This window comes from Gorilla gorilla, chromosome 2 (assembly GCF_029281585.2).
Source record: "Gorilla gorilla gorilla isolate KB3781 chromosome 2, NHGRI_mGorGor1-v2.1_pri, whole genome shotgun sequence".
In the NCBI taxonomy this organism is placed as follows: Eukaryota; Metazoa; Chordata; class Mammalia; order Primates; family Hominidae; genus Gorilla; species Gorilla gorilla.
Window position 1 is genome coordinate 204666768 of NC_086017.1, and position 16871 is coordinate 204683638.

At 35.1% G+C, this 16871-nt stretch overlaps 1 protein-coding gene across 7 annotated transcripts in view; it reads left to right on the forward strand.

The window, feature by feature from the left end:
• OPA1 (OPA1 mitochondrial dynamin like GTPase) overlaps positions 1 to 16871 on the forward strand; it is a 104683-nt gene that overhangs the window by 19829 nt on the left and 67983 nt on the right. For 2 of the 7 annotated variants that reach the window (XM_004038224.5, XM_055382684.2), the window contains exons 2-7: positions 1699 to 2017; positions 2655 to 2751; positions 4164 to 4271; positions 4770 to 4823; positions 5859 to 5926; positions 13074 to 13184. In XM_004038224.5, coding sequence (XP_004038272.1) covers positions 1699 to 2017; positions 2655 to 2751; positions 4164 to 4271; positions 4770 to 4823; positions 5859 to 5926; positions 13074 to 13184 — 757 coding nt within the window. The remainder of the gene's footprint in view (positions 1 to 1698; positions 2018 to 2654; positions 2752 to 4163; positions 4272 to 4769; positions 4824 to 5858; positions 5927 to 13073; positions 13185 to 16871) is intronic. The other 5 variants (XM_004038223.5, XM_055382685.2, XM_004038222.5 and 2 more) reach the window with 3 other exon arrangements.

Here is a 16871-nt window from a genome sequence, read left to right on the forward strand (position 1 = left end):
CAGAGTTTTTCTTCAAATTCCACTTCTGACACCAAATCTGTTAAAAGAAAACTTCGGACAAGTTAAATTTGATGGAGTTTAATTAAGCAAAGAAAATAAACACTTTGCAAATCAGGCAGCCTCCAGAATTGAATGCAGTTTGAACACTTAGCAGTCTGTTAGTGCTTGAAGTATGGCCACTGGGATTGGCCAACACTCAGCTATTATTACAGATGCATACTACTCAGGTTTTCCATTTTGTCTGCCTATTGTGCTAGGTTATGGTTTGTCCACAAGAACACAAATATAGAAGTATGGAGTCCTTCTCAGGCCATATTCAGTTTGCTTTAACAATACTTAAAAAAAAAAAACAAATTTGTAAAATAAGGATACTTAACCTTACTGGTGTTTCTGAGAGTTAACATTTATATAGTTACGCTGTAGTGAAAACAGCTAGCGTAATGTCTGGTATGTATAGGAACACAAGAGATACCGCTTTCCGCATATCCCCATACCATTCTTCACAGCATTGCTCCTGTCTTCCTTGATTCCTCCTCCTTCTTCTTTTTTTTTGTTTTTTTGTTTTTGGAGATGGAGTCTCACTCTGTTGCCCAGGCTGGAGTGCAGTGGTGCGATCTCAGCTCACTGTAACCTCTGCCTCCTGGGTTCAAGTGATTCTCCTGCCTCAGCCTCCTGAATAGCTGGGATTACAGGCACACACCAACACACTCAGCTAATTTTTGTATTTTTAGTAGGGATGGGGTTTCACCATGTTGGCCAGGCTGGTCTTGAACTCCTGACCTCAGGTGATTCACCCGCCTCAGCCTCCCAAAGTGCTGGGATTACAGGTGTGAGCCACCATGCCCAGCCTCCTTCTTAAGAAGTTTCCAGTCCCATGTAATTAAAGGAATTAATATTTTTTAACTACTTAGAATCAGACTGGCCCTGATTATTAGTAAGCAACTAATAGTAAGCAAGCAACTATGTATGCAACTATGAATGTATGTTAAGATATGGTTGTTGGTAACCTTTCATTCTCTTCAGGAAGAAGAAGAGGGTGGAGCTCTACAGTCAATGTGTACATTTAAGTTCTGTTCCCTTTCGAGCTTTTTTGCTACTTTCATTCTTCTGGGGATCCAGGTGCTTGAGTTGGGATTGATTAACTTCCTTAATTTCCATCCCTGTGCTGTCAGGATCGGGAGACATAGATGAAGGTGTTCTAAACTGCTAGAAATTTTGTTTTTGAAAGCAAAAGTTTGCATGCATTTTTGTTTTCAACTTTTACTTACAGTGAATAGTAGTTAATAAAATAAGTCCCTGCCTTTTCTCTCTTTGGTTTCAATTCCTGAGACCAGGATCACAGCTCACATATTAGAGTGGAGTCCCACTGCTTTGGTTTGAATCGTGCCTTTGTTTCTTATGTCAGTGTGACTTTGGGCAAGTTATTTAAGTCTTTGCACCACATTTTCCTCATCTGTAAAATGAGGATAATACTAGTACTTTCTACATGGGATTGTTAGCAGGATTAAATGAGATAGCACATACTGTAACCATGTCTGGCACATAGTCAATGGTTAGTAAATGTGAACTATTGTGTGACATTGTGGTTAGTCACGTATGGGGCTGTGTGTGTTTCCTTTAGTATATTGCTCTTTTTATGTCATTTCCTTTGTACTGTTACCCTCTCTGATCTTTCTTCCATATTCATTTTTCTTTCAGTGAGGTCTGCCAGTCTTTAGTGAAACACAGCTCTGGAATAAAAGGAAGTTTACCACTACAAAAACTACATCTGGTTTCACGAAGCATTTATCATTCACATCATCCTACCTTAAAGCTTCAACGACCCCAATTAAGGACATCCTTTCAGCAGTTCTCTTCTCTGACAAACCTTCCTTTACGTAAACTGAAAGTCTCTCCAATTAAATATGGCTACCAGCCTCGCAGGAATTTTTGGCCAGCAAGATTAGCTACGAGACTCTTAAAACTTCGCTATCTCATACTAGGATCGGCTGTTGGGGGTGGCTACACAGCCAAAAAGGTGAACTTAACATTCTTACTGGTTTTCCAATTATTATATCATGATTAAGTTTCTATAGCATAAATCATTTTTCTTTTGTGTAGTGGAATACAATTGGATGTTTAAACATTTATTTTGTGTCTCTACCATGGACTAGATTGTTTTAATGATGCTAATAGGAAGATGCCTTTAGAATCTTAGTTATAATTACAGGAAATTAAAATGGCCTAGTGGAAGGAGCACAGGGCTGGGAATAGGAACACCTCGGTTTGATTTTGAGCTTAGACATTTAGTAGCACAGATGTGAAAGTCAGGTGGCATTCTCACACAAGCACTTCTTGGCAGGTCTGGGACCAGAGGCAAGGTGTCCTGTCTCCCAGTCTGTCTTCCTTCTACCCCACAGTACTATTTAGGTCAAAATTATGAAACCTGTTTGAAATAGGAGTATATTGTGAATTTTTACATTTTCCATATTTAACAGAGGAGTGTTAACTTGTTTTATATGCTTGTTTGCTGAGGCCACTTAATTTTGTTTCTTAAAAGTTTTGAACATAATACATTATTCTTAGTAGCTTAATGTGTTTTAATTAAATAATTTTTCTTTACATGTTTATTTGGCATGCAGAGCATCTGATTGACACACTTTCTTGTCTTTTAGACTTTTGATCAGTGGAAAGATATGATACCGGACCTTAGTGAATATAAATGGATTGTGCCTGACATTGTGTGGGAAATTGATGAGTATATCGATTTTGGTTTGTATCATGAACATTAAAATACTTTTTTTGGTCATCTCGAGGAAAGAGAAATAGTTTATTGAGATAGTTTCTTAACTTATGAACCTAATATATCACAGTTTTATTTTAATGATATAAGTAATAGAATATCAATGAAAAAATCTGTATAAAAGAAATACCCAGTAGCCCATCATTTTACCACAGCTGCCACTAACTATTTGGAGCATTTTCTTTTAATTATGCTTACTATATGTGGTTAGTATCTTTTTAACTTATCGATTGATTGAGACAGGATCTTGCTCTGTCACTCAGGCTGAAGTGCGGTCTTGGAATCATAACTCACTGCAGCCTTGAACTGGGCTTAAGTAGTCCTTCCGACTCTGCCTCCCAAGTAGCCGGGACTACATGTGTGTGCCACCATGCCCGACTGATTTTATAATTTCTTGTAGAGATGGAGTCTCACTATGTTGTCCAGGCTAGTCTCAAATTCCTTAGCTCAAACCTCTCACCTCAGCCTCTCAAAGCGCTGAGATTACAAGTGTGAGCCACTATGCCTGGCTTGAGTTTTTTTCTTTTAATTTTTTTCTTTTCATGAATACTACCACAGAATAGTATTTTAGTTCCCTTTTTAAAAATTATGTAATCATGCTGAATATTCACTTTGGTATTTTGTCTTTTGCTACCTAACATATTTTGCCAGCATTTCCATGCTGCCAAGTAGCCTTTCTATTAATAATATCATTTTCTGCATTATGTAATGTTGCCCAGAGCATATTTATTGTGACCCACCTAGCTAGCTCTTTTTGATTGGATACCTTGGTTTTCTGTACCTTTTGTAGCCAAGTTCTTTAAAAGTCTGTTAGTATCCAGAGTAATTTCTTTTCTTAGTTGGCCACTGCCCTCCCTTTTTCAATAGGTGGATGAGAAAAAAGTATATTGGATCGCTATGATTGCCAGTAATTCATGGTGATCTTTAAGAAATATATTTTCATCAAATTTTTTTAAAAACTTTGTCAGATTTCTTAGTTTAGGTGTATGTGGAGGTGGAATTAATCTTTACTTGCACTTATTCACAGAATTTATAAAGATAAAACTGTTCTATGTTGACGAATCCATTTGCAAAAAAAGCACACTTTCAAATTGTTCTTCTAATATTAATGAGGAGAGCTTTCAAATTGATGTATTTGCCAGTACCACAGCGTAGTGGCTGAGAGCCTATATTCTGGAGCTAGACTGCCTGGGCTGGAACCCGGGCTCCTGCACTTCCTTGCTGTGTACCTTAGTTTCTCATCTGTAAATGGTGTTGATAATAGTAGCTGTTTTGTAGGGTTGTCATGAGGATTAAACAAGTTAATACTTTAGCCCTTTATAAGAATAGTATCTGACATATTTTCTTAGTTTCATACTCTATATGTTTTGATCTTTTCCAGAGAAAATTAGAAAAGCCCTTCCTAATTCAGAAGACCTTGTAAAGTTAGCACCAGACTTTGACAAGATTGTTGAAAGCCTTAGCTTATTGAAGGACTTTTTTACCTCAGGTAAGGAAGAAGCTGTTTGATCTAATTTAAAAATTTAAGAACCATGGAGGAAAAATACATGGATTATTTGTTTATTCCCATTTTTTTTAAATTAAAATATTTAGTACCAATGAAAAACAGGACATTTTTTAAAAAGATAAACACAAAGTTTTGTTACACAATGGTTTTAATCTTTGTTTAGCCCGGTAAAATGGCAATTCATAAGCACATAAACATACTTGGCTTTTAGTGAGGGGAAAAAATATATCACTTGTTCTTGACAAGTAGATGAGACTTCCTATGTATTTGCTTTTCATAAGTGGTTGGACCAATTTGGTGGTTTTAAAACAAATTTAAGTATGATAGACCATAATGAGTAGCATTTATTAAGTTTAATCCTGGCATATTTGCCCAATTATTGCCCTATTGTAATATGAAATCTGAGATCTCAGACATCTTTGTTTGCTCATTTCTGTTAAATTTTACATTTCTATTTCCCCTTTTGCTGATTTTTCACAGGTCACAAATTGGTTAGTGAAGTCATAGGAGCTTCTGACCTACTTCTCTTGTTAGGTGTGTAAACAGACATTTTTGCTGACCTTAACATGCCTTTTAAATGCTTCTAATAAACTAGTTGCAAATAAAATTGCAGACCAAATTTATAATGCTGCTTATGCTGAATTTTAAAACCCCAGAACTATATTAGGCAAACTCATTATCCTTTAGGTGGAAATAATAAAATATTTTGTGATAAAACTAAAATTCTTAAATATGTATGTGTATTATAAGATTAAAGCTATTAAAAGAAAATTTACTTAGCAAAAATATTTTCTTGAAATAGATCTAATTGTTTTTGATAATTGAAATGAAAAGTAATTTTAGTTTGTCTCATCTGCCCTGTCATGGTTGACATTTAAATTTGTTTTCCGGCCGGGCGCGGTGGCTCATGCCTGTAATCCCAGCATTTTGGGAGGCCAAGGCAGGTGGATCATGAGGTCAGGAGATCGAGACCATCCTGGCTAACACGGTGAAACCCCATCTCTACTAAAAATACAAAAAATTTGCCGGGCGTGGTGGCACACGCCTGTAGTCCTAGCTACTCGGGAGGCTGAGGCAGGAGAATTGCTTGAACCCAGGAGGCGGAGGTTGCAGTGAGGCAAGATTGCGCCACTGCACTCCAGCCTGGGCGACAGAGGGAGACTCTGCCTCAAAAAGAAAAAAAAAAAAAAAAAAAGAAAAGAAAAGAAAAAAATTGTTTTCCTGCTATACATGGTCTGTAATGCCAGTGGTATGTGGCTGAACTGTAAGTACTCTCGTGTAAAATAATCCTTACCGAAGATTGTCTTATTTTTTATTGTAATTTTCAGTTATATATTTTTAATTGTTAGGTTAAACATATGCTGTGATTGCTATAGTTAGTTTTTTTTTTATTTTCTGCACAGGTTATCAGTCATGTTCCTTAAAATAAGAATAAAGGCGATTTGATTCTTTGAATCTGAGTTGCTCTAAAAATCCATTCACCTTTTCATTGACTCGATGTAATTTGAAATTCAGCTTAGGCTGTTGACATCACTGGAGAATGTAAAGGGTTGCATATTTATCTTTAAGGTTCTCCGGGAGAAACGGCGTTTAGAGCAACAGATCATGGATCTGAAAGTGACAAGCATTTTAGAAAGGTAAGTGTAAAAGAGAATTGTTCATGTAGGTAGTCTTGAAAGATTTTTTAAAGTTTTTACTTCTTTGGAAGATTTTAAAATGATAACATCTGAGAAGCAAATACAAAAACATCCAAGTAGAGATATTGTTACTAATCTTAGTGCAAAGTACAAGGTATTACGTGGCAGTTCTGGAAATATAATTGAGAAGCCCATTTCTTTCACATATGTCCTGTGAAGCATTAGTTTCGAGGGTTGTCCCCAAGAAAGAGTTGTGTTGTTAAGTGTGTGGGGGGAGAAAGGCTCGTTTAGACAAAGCAAGCGGACTTCTTTTCTTTCCCTAGGACCTCTCATACTGTAATATACTCATGCGCATTGTGAATTTCCAAGGAGTCAAAGCATACAGTGTTTTCCCGAATTATTTATCAACAGAACTCTTTTGCTCATGGAACATCGTATAGGGACTAGATTTCACTTTGGGGAAACTAGAAGGGGAATAGGAATTGGGTTATTAGGAAATAAATCAATCCCCTGATATTGATAGTTAACAAAGTTATGTATGGGGTTATTTATGGTATGTTATTTTCAATACATATTCATTAACAAAATCCATATGAAAGTTATAGGAGAATTGCTGAGGTAGAATAACATAGTTTGTATTTATAATACTCATATATTTACCTGACGTTTTCTGAGTCTTCACTTTTTTCATTCTTTTGGAATTGGTAAAATAACTGATTCCTTGAAAGTTTTTTTCTAAATAATGCCTAGATAAATAGATTTATAGAAAAAATATTGTATGAATGTTTTAACATTCATGTAATATGGAACATGTAATTTTTATACCGGAGGTTATTATAGTTTTAATACATCAAAGAAATAATTTTATGTTTATTTTGGAAGCAGGAAGAAGAAATAATTTCTATGAATAGGTTTTCATCTCTTTCCTTGTTCTTCAACTTTGAACTTTTTACATTATATTCCAAATTTTAATTATATTTCAAAAAATTTTTTTCTTTTGCCTTTTAATTTTATCTTTTGGAGAAAAATGTATGTCAAAATGTATGTACGTGTATTTGTCTTTTGATTTGATCTTTTTTGACCCTCTTTTGCATTGACATTATTTTAACCAAAGGACACTCTTGATTGTTCATGCTACTGGGGGAAAAAAAATAAGTAAAATTAGCCTAATATTTGTGGCTTATTTTGAGTGAAGGCCTTAGCCCTTAAGGCAATTAAATTTACTGTGGAGAGAAGAGCTAATCTAATGGAGAGAAGGAGCCTTTGTTACAGGTGTGGTAGTGTGGTTCTTTGAGTGACAAGATTTCTGTTTGCCAAATGGTTAGGAGAAGTCTGTATGTCTGCTTTCTCTCTTATGGCCTAGGATCACTTTGGTGAATGAAAAACCTGTTTCAGGGTCTGACTCAGATAATTCCCTTAAAACTCTGCTAAGGTCATAAATGAATAATCAGTAATTGAACAGAAGCTCTGCAATAGAAAAGAAGCCAGATAATTATTTTTGGAAATTTAATTATATTTACAGATTTTATTTTATACAGTAGACATGGAATTAAATGTATTACATTATGTTCTAATTTACTCTTTGCTTGTTTTGATTTGCTTGTTTGACAATAAATGTCCTTGTAAACTATTTCCTTTTAACTTTTTCTCAATTTATGGTGCTTATTTTCCCCATTAAAGACTTACCAATTATTTTTTTCAACTATTTGTTACACATACTGAATCTAGAGTTGTAATTAAGCTACTTTCATTACTGGTTAAGTCAAATTATAGCAAATGCTACTATAAAAATTTACTATCCAAAAATGTGTCTGAAGCCCCAACTGATGGTTTCAAATTCTGTTATTAATAATATGCAGCATTGTGTTTGCAAAGCTTGGCTGTTACTTGTGATGCTTGAGAATGATGAGTCACTCAGCTAAACTGAGTGATTTTGAGACTTGTGTACAAATTGATGGTTGAATGTAAGCATGCAAAGAGAGACCTTAGCTTAGCAGTACCCTTTTTGAAATCACTCTGACATCAAGTTTGAAAATGTGGGCAATAAGCAGAGGTGGTAAGGTGGCCAGGCTTTAGCCGAATACTTTTTTAACTGGTTCAGTCTGAGGGCTGAAAGCCCCAGATTTAAACAGTATTTAGAGTTTGAAGCAGTCAAGTATTAGTTTAATGGTTGTCAGGTTTGTAACAAAGTTTCTGGCTAGACTTCTACTAGAAATGTAAAAGTACACGTGAATCAGCTTTTTAAAAAAGTAGTAATAATTGAAAAACATTTCTACAACTAGAACTAAAGAAAAGATTTGTCCTTTCTAATAGAAAAACACATCTGGAGAAGTGCTGGCAACTAGCAGAACAGTTAGGACCATTCAAAATCAACTGAAGTGAAAGTGACGGGGAGCTGAGGGGAACACAGATAGTTTGACTTCAGTCAGACAGAATAAACATGATGAACCGATAACCTGTGATTCCCAGCCTGGGGTTACTACTGGAGTTTTAGGTGTCCTGGAAAGTTATAATACCGGTCTTCAAAAAGTCTACAGAAAGCATAGATTTCCACATAATGCTGCACAGGCTAACGAATTAATCAAGTTTCTTTGGTTTGGCCTGGATTTATATCCATTCAGTTTGTGGACACTAATGAATTATTTATGTCATGTTGATCAAAAGTTCTGATATGATTTGATTAATGAAACATTGAAAAAAATAGTAAAACCAACCATTTTTAACCTTACACTACTATCTTGAGGTATGATTGACATACATTAAAACCACCTCTTAATAAATGCTTCTTGTTAATCAAAAAGTTGAAAACGTATGTCCACTGGAGGAAAAAAGACATAGCCCTTGATGTGAACTGAGTATTACTGAGACTTGGAGACCTTCAGAACTACCTGAAGATGAATCGAAGTGCTGTCTACTTTAGAGAATTGGACTAGTTTAATTTGGGAGTCAGCAGATTGCTGCATATCAGTCGTCATATATACCAGTGACAAGACCACTTAGTTCATTCCCTTTTTTAGATTCTGTAAGATTGTTGTGTTCCAGTGAAATTGATTTGCAAAATGAGACATTTTATTTTCTGTGCTTTTGTTCTATCATGTTTCTGATTGGTCATAAGCATCTCACAGAAGTAAGAAATATGGCGATTCAGAAGGCAACAAGCACATTTATAATTTATAGAAAATATTTGAAGGACTTTTTCATGGCCCAAATCATGAAAAGTAGTAGTATTGTTTTAAGTATAATTATTAAATTATAATACATTAATGTTCTTTCTTGCAACATATTGCTCTCATTCTTTTTTTTTTTTTTTTTTTGAGACGGAGTCTCACTCTGTCACCCGGCTGGAGTACAGTGGTACGATCTTGGCTCACTGCAACCTCTGCCTCCCGGGTTCAAGCGATTCTCCTGCCTCAGCCTCCCAAGTAGCTGGGATTACAGGCTCCCGCCACCACGCCTAGCTAATTTTTGTATTTTTAGTAGAGACAGGGTTTCACCAGGTTGGCCAGGATGGTCTTGATCTCTTGACCTCATGGTCCATCCACCTCTGCCTCCCAAAGTGTTGGGATTACAGGCGTGAGCCACCCGGCCGTCTGATTCTTAATTTTATGGTTTATGTTGTACCTCCCCAGCTGAAGTATCTCTTTTCTTTTTTCCCGCGTCTTTAGTGTTCACTCATCTTTATAACATAGCTCAATTGTCACTTCATGAAGCCTTCCATAACCTTTGTAGCTCCATTAATTATATTCTTCTGAGTGTTTAAAACACTTGCCATATGAAACAGTATTTACTTTGGCTTACATTCTTACTGTTTAATCGGCCATTTCTGTTACTAAATCTTTTTCTCAGAGCACCTGGGATAGTCTTGTGTCTTAGTAAAATCAGTTGATTGATTTAACTCGGTAGAGTGGAGGCTGATTAAAGTAAATAAATCTGGTTGATGCCAACAAAATTTTGGTCCCCTCAATTTTTTGCTCTCATTACCTGCAAATTCTCCCCGGCCTTCATATTTGGCAACGATTGAGGAGAACAAGGCTGTAAAAGTAGTTCATGTACTTGATATTCTGAATTGGAATTAAGCAGTGTTGCTTAAGTAGGACTTGCTTTTCTGGGATTTCTTATGCAACAAATAATGTAGTAACTGGAAATCCAAGTTCAAGACACTGGCAGATTCGATGTCTTCTGAGGACCCTTGGCTTCATAGATGATGCCTTCTCCCTATATCCTTACATAGCAAAAGGGGCCAGGCAGCTCTGGCCTTTTTTTGTAAGGCCAGTAACTCCAGAAACCTCATGACCTCATCACCTCCCAAAGGCCCCACCTCTCAATACTATCACATCGTGAGGCTAGGTTTCAACATATGAATTGTGGGAGACAAAAATTCAGACCGTAGTATAATATTTTAAGATTACTTAAACTCTTCTCTACCAAACTCATTAACTTTTAGGTTAGCACAGTATTTTCATTGATATTTTGGTTTCTGGAGTTATTACTAATTTTCTTGATCTGATATAATTAAAAAAAAAAACTGAGGACTTTGTACGTGAAATGAGACTGAGATAAGGAAGCTGATTCAGAGATGGAGATTTAAAAAAAGAGAGATGAGAGTTTGAGATCTGCAGTGTCAAACTGACAATAGCCAGGAGTCAGGAGATATTAAGAGACTACATCATCTGTGATTGTTAATGATTATTTATTGTTATTTATAAATACTACTGTATTTTATATATTATATACATTGTTTTAAAAATTATTTTTGTGCCATTTCTTGAAAGAAAAATGTCTAAGCTTGGGAAAATATTTATTGAAAAATGTGGTTTGTACATCTGAGGAGTGTATCTTGCACAGTAGGTGCATAGATTTCTTCCTCTTCCTGTTCCACATGGCCTTAGCTTAGAGGCTGTGTGGCCATCACTTGGTATTTAGGGTAAGACTGGTGCACAAAATCAAAGACATGTAACCTTGGTATAAGTGTAGTATCATGTAAATAGCTTTTCTATGTCTAATTCTTGTTTTCTTCCTACTTTTTCAGGAGGTCAATTTCAGTTCATTTCAACTATCTTTACATAATAGTGCTTTAGTAACAGGCATGGAAGGAAAGAGACATGTCCCTAGAGTGTTTTCTTGAAATCTAATAGATGATTGGAGTATTTACCATGCAGTTGTGTATATACATAAGCAGTGAATTCGAGAGGAATTTTTAAGCTATAAATAAAAAAACTGTGTGCCTTATAGACGCGAGTGAGAAGTGTGGAATATGGCTGATCCAAAGGGAGTGAGTTATCTCAATTGATTAATCACAGTCAGTTACAGATTGAACTCTTTGTTCTACTCTTTGCCCCCTTCTCACTATTGCTCTTGACTAGTCTTAAGAAAGAAATGTGGAATATTTTCTCACGGCTTTGGGATTTTATAAACTAGAATACTAGTGGTATGTAAATACAGCAGGTGCACTACTGTATAAACCAACATAGGAAGCCTTCTTTAAAGGCAATTGTTTGAGAAATTTGAACACTTGGATAATTTGAATAAAGGATTGTGATAAATGATCAAATGAAAGAAAATAAATCAGGTTACTCTTCTTTCTGCTTGATAAAGCAATAATTTTTTTTAAAGGTAAAAATTATGAGAATGATGAGGATAGTAGTTAGCATTGTCTTTCTTTGATAGATTTGTTAATGATCATAAAACTGATTTATTTAAAGACACGTCTTTTTATAACTATTTTATACTGTTGTATCTGGAAACAAATATTGAATTTCATTTGTCATGTGGAAGAAATCAACTAGTTTTAACCTTTGATTTATAATAAATCAACCACTTTCATTTATTGTCTAATACTGGCAATGATCACAGCCTAATGTATCAAAACTAACAGAATAAAAATTCTCCAAATTATATCCAGACTTTAAGACACTTTCTAATTATATAAAATAAAATATTTTGGGCAGTCATTTTTTAACTCTGAAACTATTTAAAACTCCTAATTTAGAATATCTTAATAAATACCCATTTTCCTCTTTTTATAACTTGGTAAAAATTGAGTCCATTCTTTTCCCAGAACGCTGTTCTTAAACAAATGGTTACCTCCTTCATTAGAACTTTACTTTTTTTAGGATTTCTAATTAAGAAAACATTAGGCTTGTAACACTGTCAAATCTTGGTCGTCTTTCTTCCACGTTTTTTGAGGTCGATTATCTAATAGGCCATCAGTTAATAAAGCTATGCAGGAAATGACATCATGCCACATGTGAATATCCTGTATTAAAAATTGTATCAATATACTATTTTATAATTATGAAATGGAATGAATTTTAGAAATAGAAAAGGTGATTTTTTGTGCATAGGTCCAAACTGTGTTTTGTTTTCATTTCAGAATTTCATAATAACTATATTGTCTCCATATCTTAATTGTGTTTTTTTATAGCACTTTTGTTTAGTAATTTGTATATGCTTGGCTGTATTCTCAGAGGCAGTTTCTATTTAATGTTGTCAAAACAGCTCATAAAAAGTGAAAATTCGGTCAGACTAGTTATTTGATATTATATATGAAATCAAAACAACCTGAAACATTATCTTTTAATTTAAATAACCCCAAATTTTAATCAAATGTATGCAAAGGCACATAGAATATATGACTTAATGTACAACCTTGATTAACTTGATGATGGAAACCTGTTCCTAGGGACCTTTACTTGAATAAATGAAATCTCAAGAAAAACTACTAACTTAAGAATAATAATTTAATAAGTAAGTAAGCTATTATGATCTTCAGTCAGTCCTGCGAGAATCATGGTTGAGAATTCGAAAATTTACACCAGTAAGATCAACACTGTTAAAAAAAAAAAATCAGTATTTTTTCTCCACATTTTTTATATATCTGGATCATTTTATTTAGCACTTATTATTGCACTTTCCTTTTCACTTTTTAAACTATGCTGTTTTATTTTTCTGAGACATCTGATTTACTGAGGAGGAAAATGGAAATGCAGTACAGAGCCCAAGGGTATGACGGCTTTAAATGAGTTTCCATTTCTGTTTTAAGTTACCCGTCCCTCCCTATCTTACATCTGTTCCTTTGTTGCACCCTTTGGTTTAACATTATTCTCCTCCCCAATTTCCTCTTCTCCTCATTGTGAACTCGTGGCAGGGTCTGCTTGGTGAGCTCATTCTCTTACAACAACAAATTCAAGAGCATGAAGAGGAAGCGCGCAGAGCCGCTGGCCAATATAGCACGAGCTATGCCCAACAGAAGCGCAAGGTGATGGATGGTTTAAGGGGGCTACCGATACGTTCACACTAATCAGCCATTTCTGCCAAGATCATGTCACCTCAATCTGTTCATGGACTCCAAATATAAGAAATTAATTTGACAAAGTGAAAATATAAAAGATGCATCATATAAATATGTAACTTTTCTGGAGTGGGTAGTATAGGTAAAGCCAAAAGAAACAAATTCAAGCAGAGGAATTTTGGTTTCTGAAAATTAGGTTGTCTGTAGGGTCCCTGTATTTATACTTAGAACAAAATTAGGAATTTCTCTTTATGTGGTCCCGTTATTGAGTCACCCTAAGTTTGTAGGCATCTTACTTACCTACCTACTTGCTCCCCAAGTTTTTATTTCTAAAATGAAAAGCGTTGCTGCAGATGACCAGTTTACACTAAAGAATAACATTTATTTATTTGTTTTAGCTAAAGTATATGGACAGGGAACATTCATATTCTTGTAGAAGAAAATTATTTTGACTTTTGGGCAAAAGCATGTAGTTCTTATACACTTTGACAAACTCATTGTGTACATTTTTCACATTAACCAAAGTCAGCACAAATAAATTTTCACCTTGGACCACTGAGGGTTTGAACACTGGAAATTTGATATAATTCTGGTTGCTAAAGAACAAGTTCTAATAAAAGCATAAGTCTATACCAATATGTGGCTGTTGGTGCAATCAGCAGGTCTGTAAAAATATGATTTTAATGGTTAGGTAATCCCACAATGGAGATCCCAAAGTTCATGTTTGGAAGAGACTTTTAGGTCAAAGTGAAGTAAGTGTAATGAATTTAAAATTATACTCTGAGATCTTGAAATGAGCTAATTATGTTACATCTTATTAGATCAGAAAAGTTTTGAAGTTATATACAAACGCTAGTCAGGAAAAAAGATTCAGTCATGTAATTCTTGTACATTCTACTATTTAAATCAACCAATATTATAGATTATGATTTAGTGCAGTAATTCTGCTGGCTAACCTTATCTCATTTGGTGGTGGTGAATACTTCAGAGTACTCACCATAGTTTCATTTATGTTTTCAGCATCACTTCCTGGTTTTTCTCAATTCCATGGCTGTGGAATCAATTCCTATGTATATTTAGCTTCGGTGAGCAAAAACATAGCTAGAAAAAGAAAAGAAGTGAGTTTCCTACCTGGTTAAATTAAAGTCGATGTGTTAAGCCAAGGAGGACTTCTTTTGAACGGTACTTTAACAATCCCTGTTCTGTATACTGTGAATGTATCATTTAAATAGCCTAATAAATTGGATGCTTAGGCTGAGCCACCTATACTTTAGTTTTGTTACGGAAAGAAGGGAGAGGAGCAAGTATGTTTTTACATGTTACTTAGAAATAAGAATGTAGCTGTAGTTACACGTTGTTCTTAAGTTTTTTTCGTAAGACAACTTGAAATGAGTCCCATAGGCCTGCTATTTAACATTCTAAGATATGACTTAAGGTTAATGATGAGCTTTTGAATCTGACAATTCAAGAGATATCCATAATGAATACTGATTCATTTTCTACATTGCTGAAAGCTAATGTTCATTTTAAGCCTACTTTAGTAGCCTTTATTTGGGCTTAGAGATGTTATTCCTCTTTCTGATATTTATTGGGTTATCTGTTTAACCCTTTTATATCTCCCTTTCCCGATTTGTAAATTAGAGACTGGCAAGACTTTTTACCCTGAGTAGAGCACCAAACATGGCTTATTCCTGCCCACACTGTAGTTACCTTGAGGGGAAGTAAATGGGACTTTAAAAGCAATTTATGCTCTTTTATAGTGAAATTATCCCTCTTACTATCCCGAAAGACTGTTACCTTACAATATCCTCCACTCCTTTCCCCCTGTAGTTACTATAGACATGACTTTTCGGTTCTTCACTGCCATAAAGATCAAAATCCTAATTCATGAGATTTTTATCATTCCAGGCATGTGAGGTTTACTTGATGCATAAAACCACAAGTACTTTTTGTTGTTTTTTAATTGTTTTTTCTCTCTTATCTTCTTGAAAGTCTAAGTAGATCATCATTTTTGATGTCTTATTAGTAGCAACTAATAAATTTTCCCTGTATCTTCTCAGCAAAAGAACTCAAGCAGAGACAGAAGATTAGAACTACCATTGGTAGTTTTGCTTCCTATGGATATGTTCACATACATAGAAATTTTTACAATGACCTTTTTATATATGTATTTCAGAATTTCAGAATGGCCTCAATGCCTTAATAGGAAGAAACACTTGAAATTTTTAAATTAGGGCTTGGTTTTGTGAGGAGCTAGTAAAGGTTTTTCTCTTTCAGCTTTAGCTTGTTTCCGCGGAGGATTCCGCTCTTTCTCCATCAGTTTCATAGCCCTGGAATTGTAGAAAAGCTCTGGTTTCAAGACCATTGATATCCATTTCTGTCAGGGTGAGTTTTAAATTTATTTCATGATGCAAACAATATATTGAACAATAGGACATGAACTTGTTCTTGTTGTAAGTGGCTGAATTTTTTCAGTAAAGCACATCAAAATAAAATATACCCCAATTGCTAGTTAAGACCTAGAGTGACAGATTGAAAATAGCTTGTGTTATTCTCTTAAGAAAATATATAAAAATTATCATCTCATCAATCTTTAATGTTTATTTTATAAATCTAAATGTTTTTATCTTGTTTCCTAGGAAATATTAGGTCTAATTTTTTACTTTACCACCAGCTGTCTTTTATTTTACTCTTTTTTTGAGATGGAGTTTCGCTCTTGTTGCTTAGGCTAGAGTGCAGTGGCACTATCTCAGCTCCCTGCGACCTCTGCCTCCCGGGTTCAAGCGATTCTCCTGCCTCAGTCTCCCGAGTAGCTGGGATTACAGGCACATGCCACTACACCAGGCTAATTTTGTATTTTTAGTAGAGACGGGGTTTCTTCATGTTGGTCAGGCTGGTCTCGAGCTCCCAACCTCAGGTGATCTGCCTGCCTCAGCCTCCCAGAGTGCTGGGATTACAGGCATGAGCCACCACGCCTGGCCAGCTGTCTTTTAATATAACATTATGATTAATTGTGATGTTCCATTAAACTAAGCGGAGAGGAAACATGCTGGTAAACCATGTGTGAGTTATTCATTGTACCAGAAAGGCAAATGATACATTTTATCCTAAAATTCAAATTTATAAACATCTTAACACTTGTGATCATTAAATACTACTAATCTAGCATATAAATTATATTTGTAGGCGGGGTGCGGTGGCTCACGCCTGTAATCCCAGCACTTTGGGAGGCCGAGGCAGGCAGATCACGAGGTCAGGAGATCGAGACCATCCTGGCTAACATGGTGAAACCCCATCTCTACTAAAAATACAAAAAAAATTAGCTGGGCATGCTGGCGGGCACCTGTAGTCCCAGCTACTTGGGAGGCTGAGGCAGGAGAATGGCGTGACCCCGGGAGGCAGAGCTTCCAGCCTGGGCGACTCCGTCTCAAAAAAAAAAAAAAAAGAAATTATATTTGTAATATTCTACTAACCTTATATCATTTTAACTTTTTATATAACTTTTTTATTTTACCAAATTAAGTTAACCTTTTATAGCCCTTGGCTTATACTAAACATCCTAACTTTTTTGTTTAATTGTATTAGTTTTTAAGTTATTGCCCCAGATGTCAAGTAATGTTGGATTTTCTATAATAATTTAGGATATATTGCATG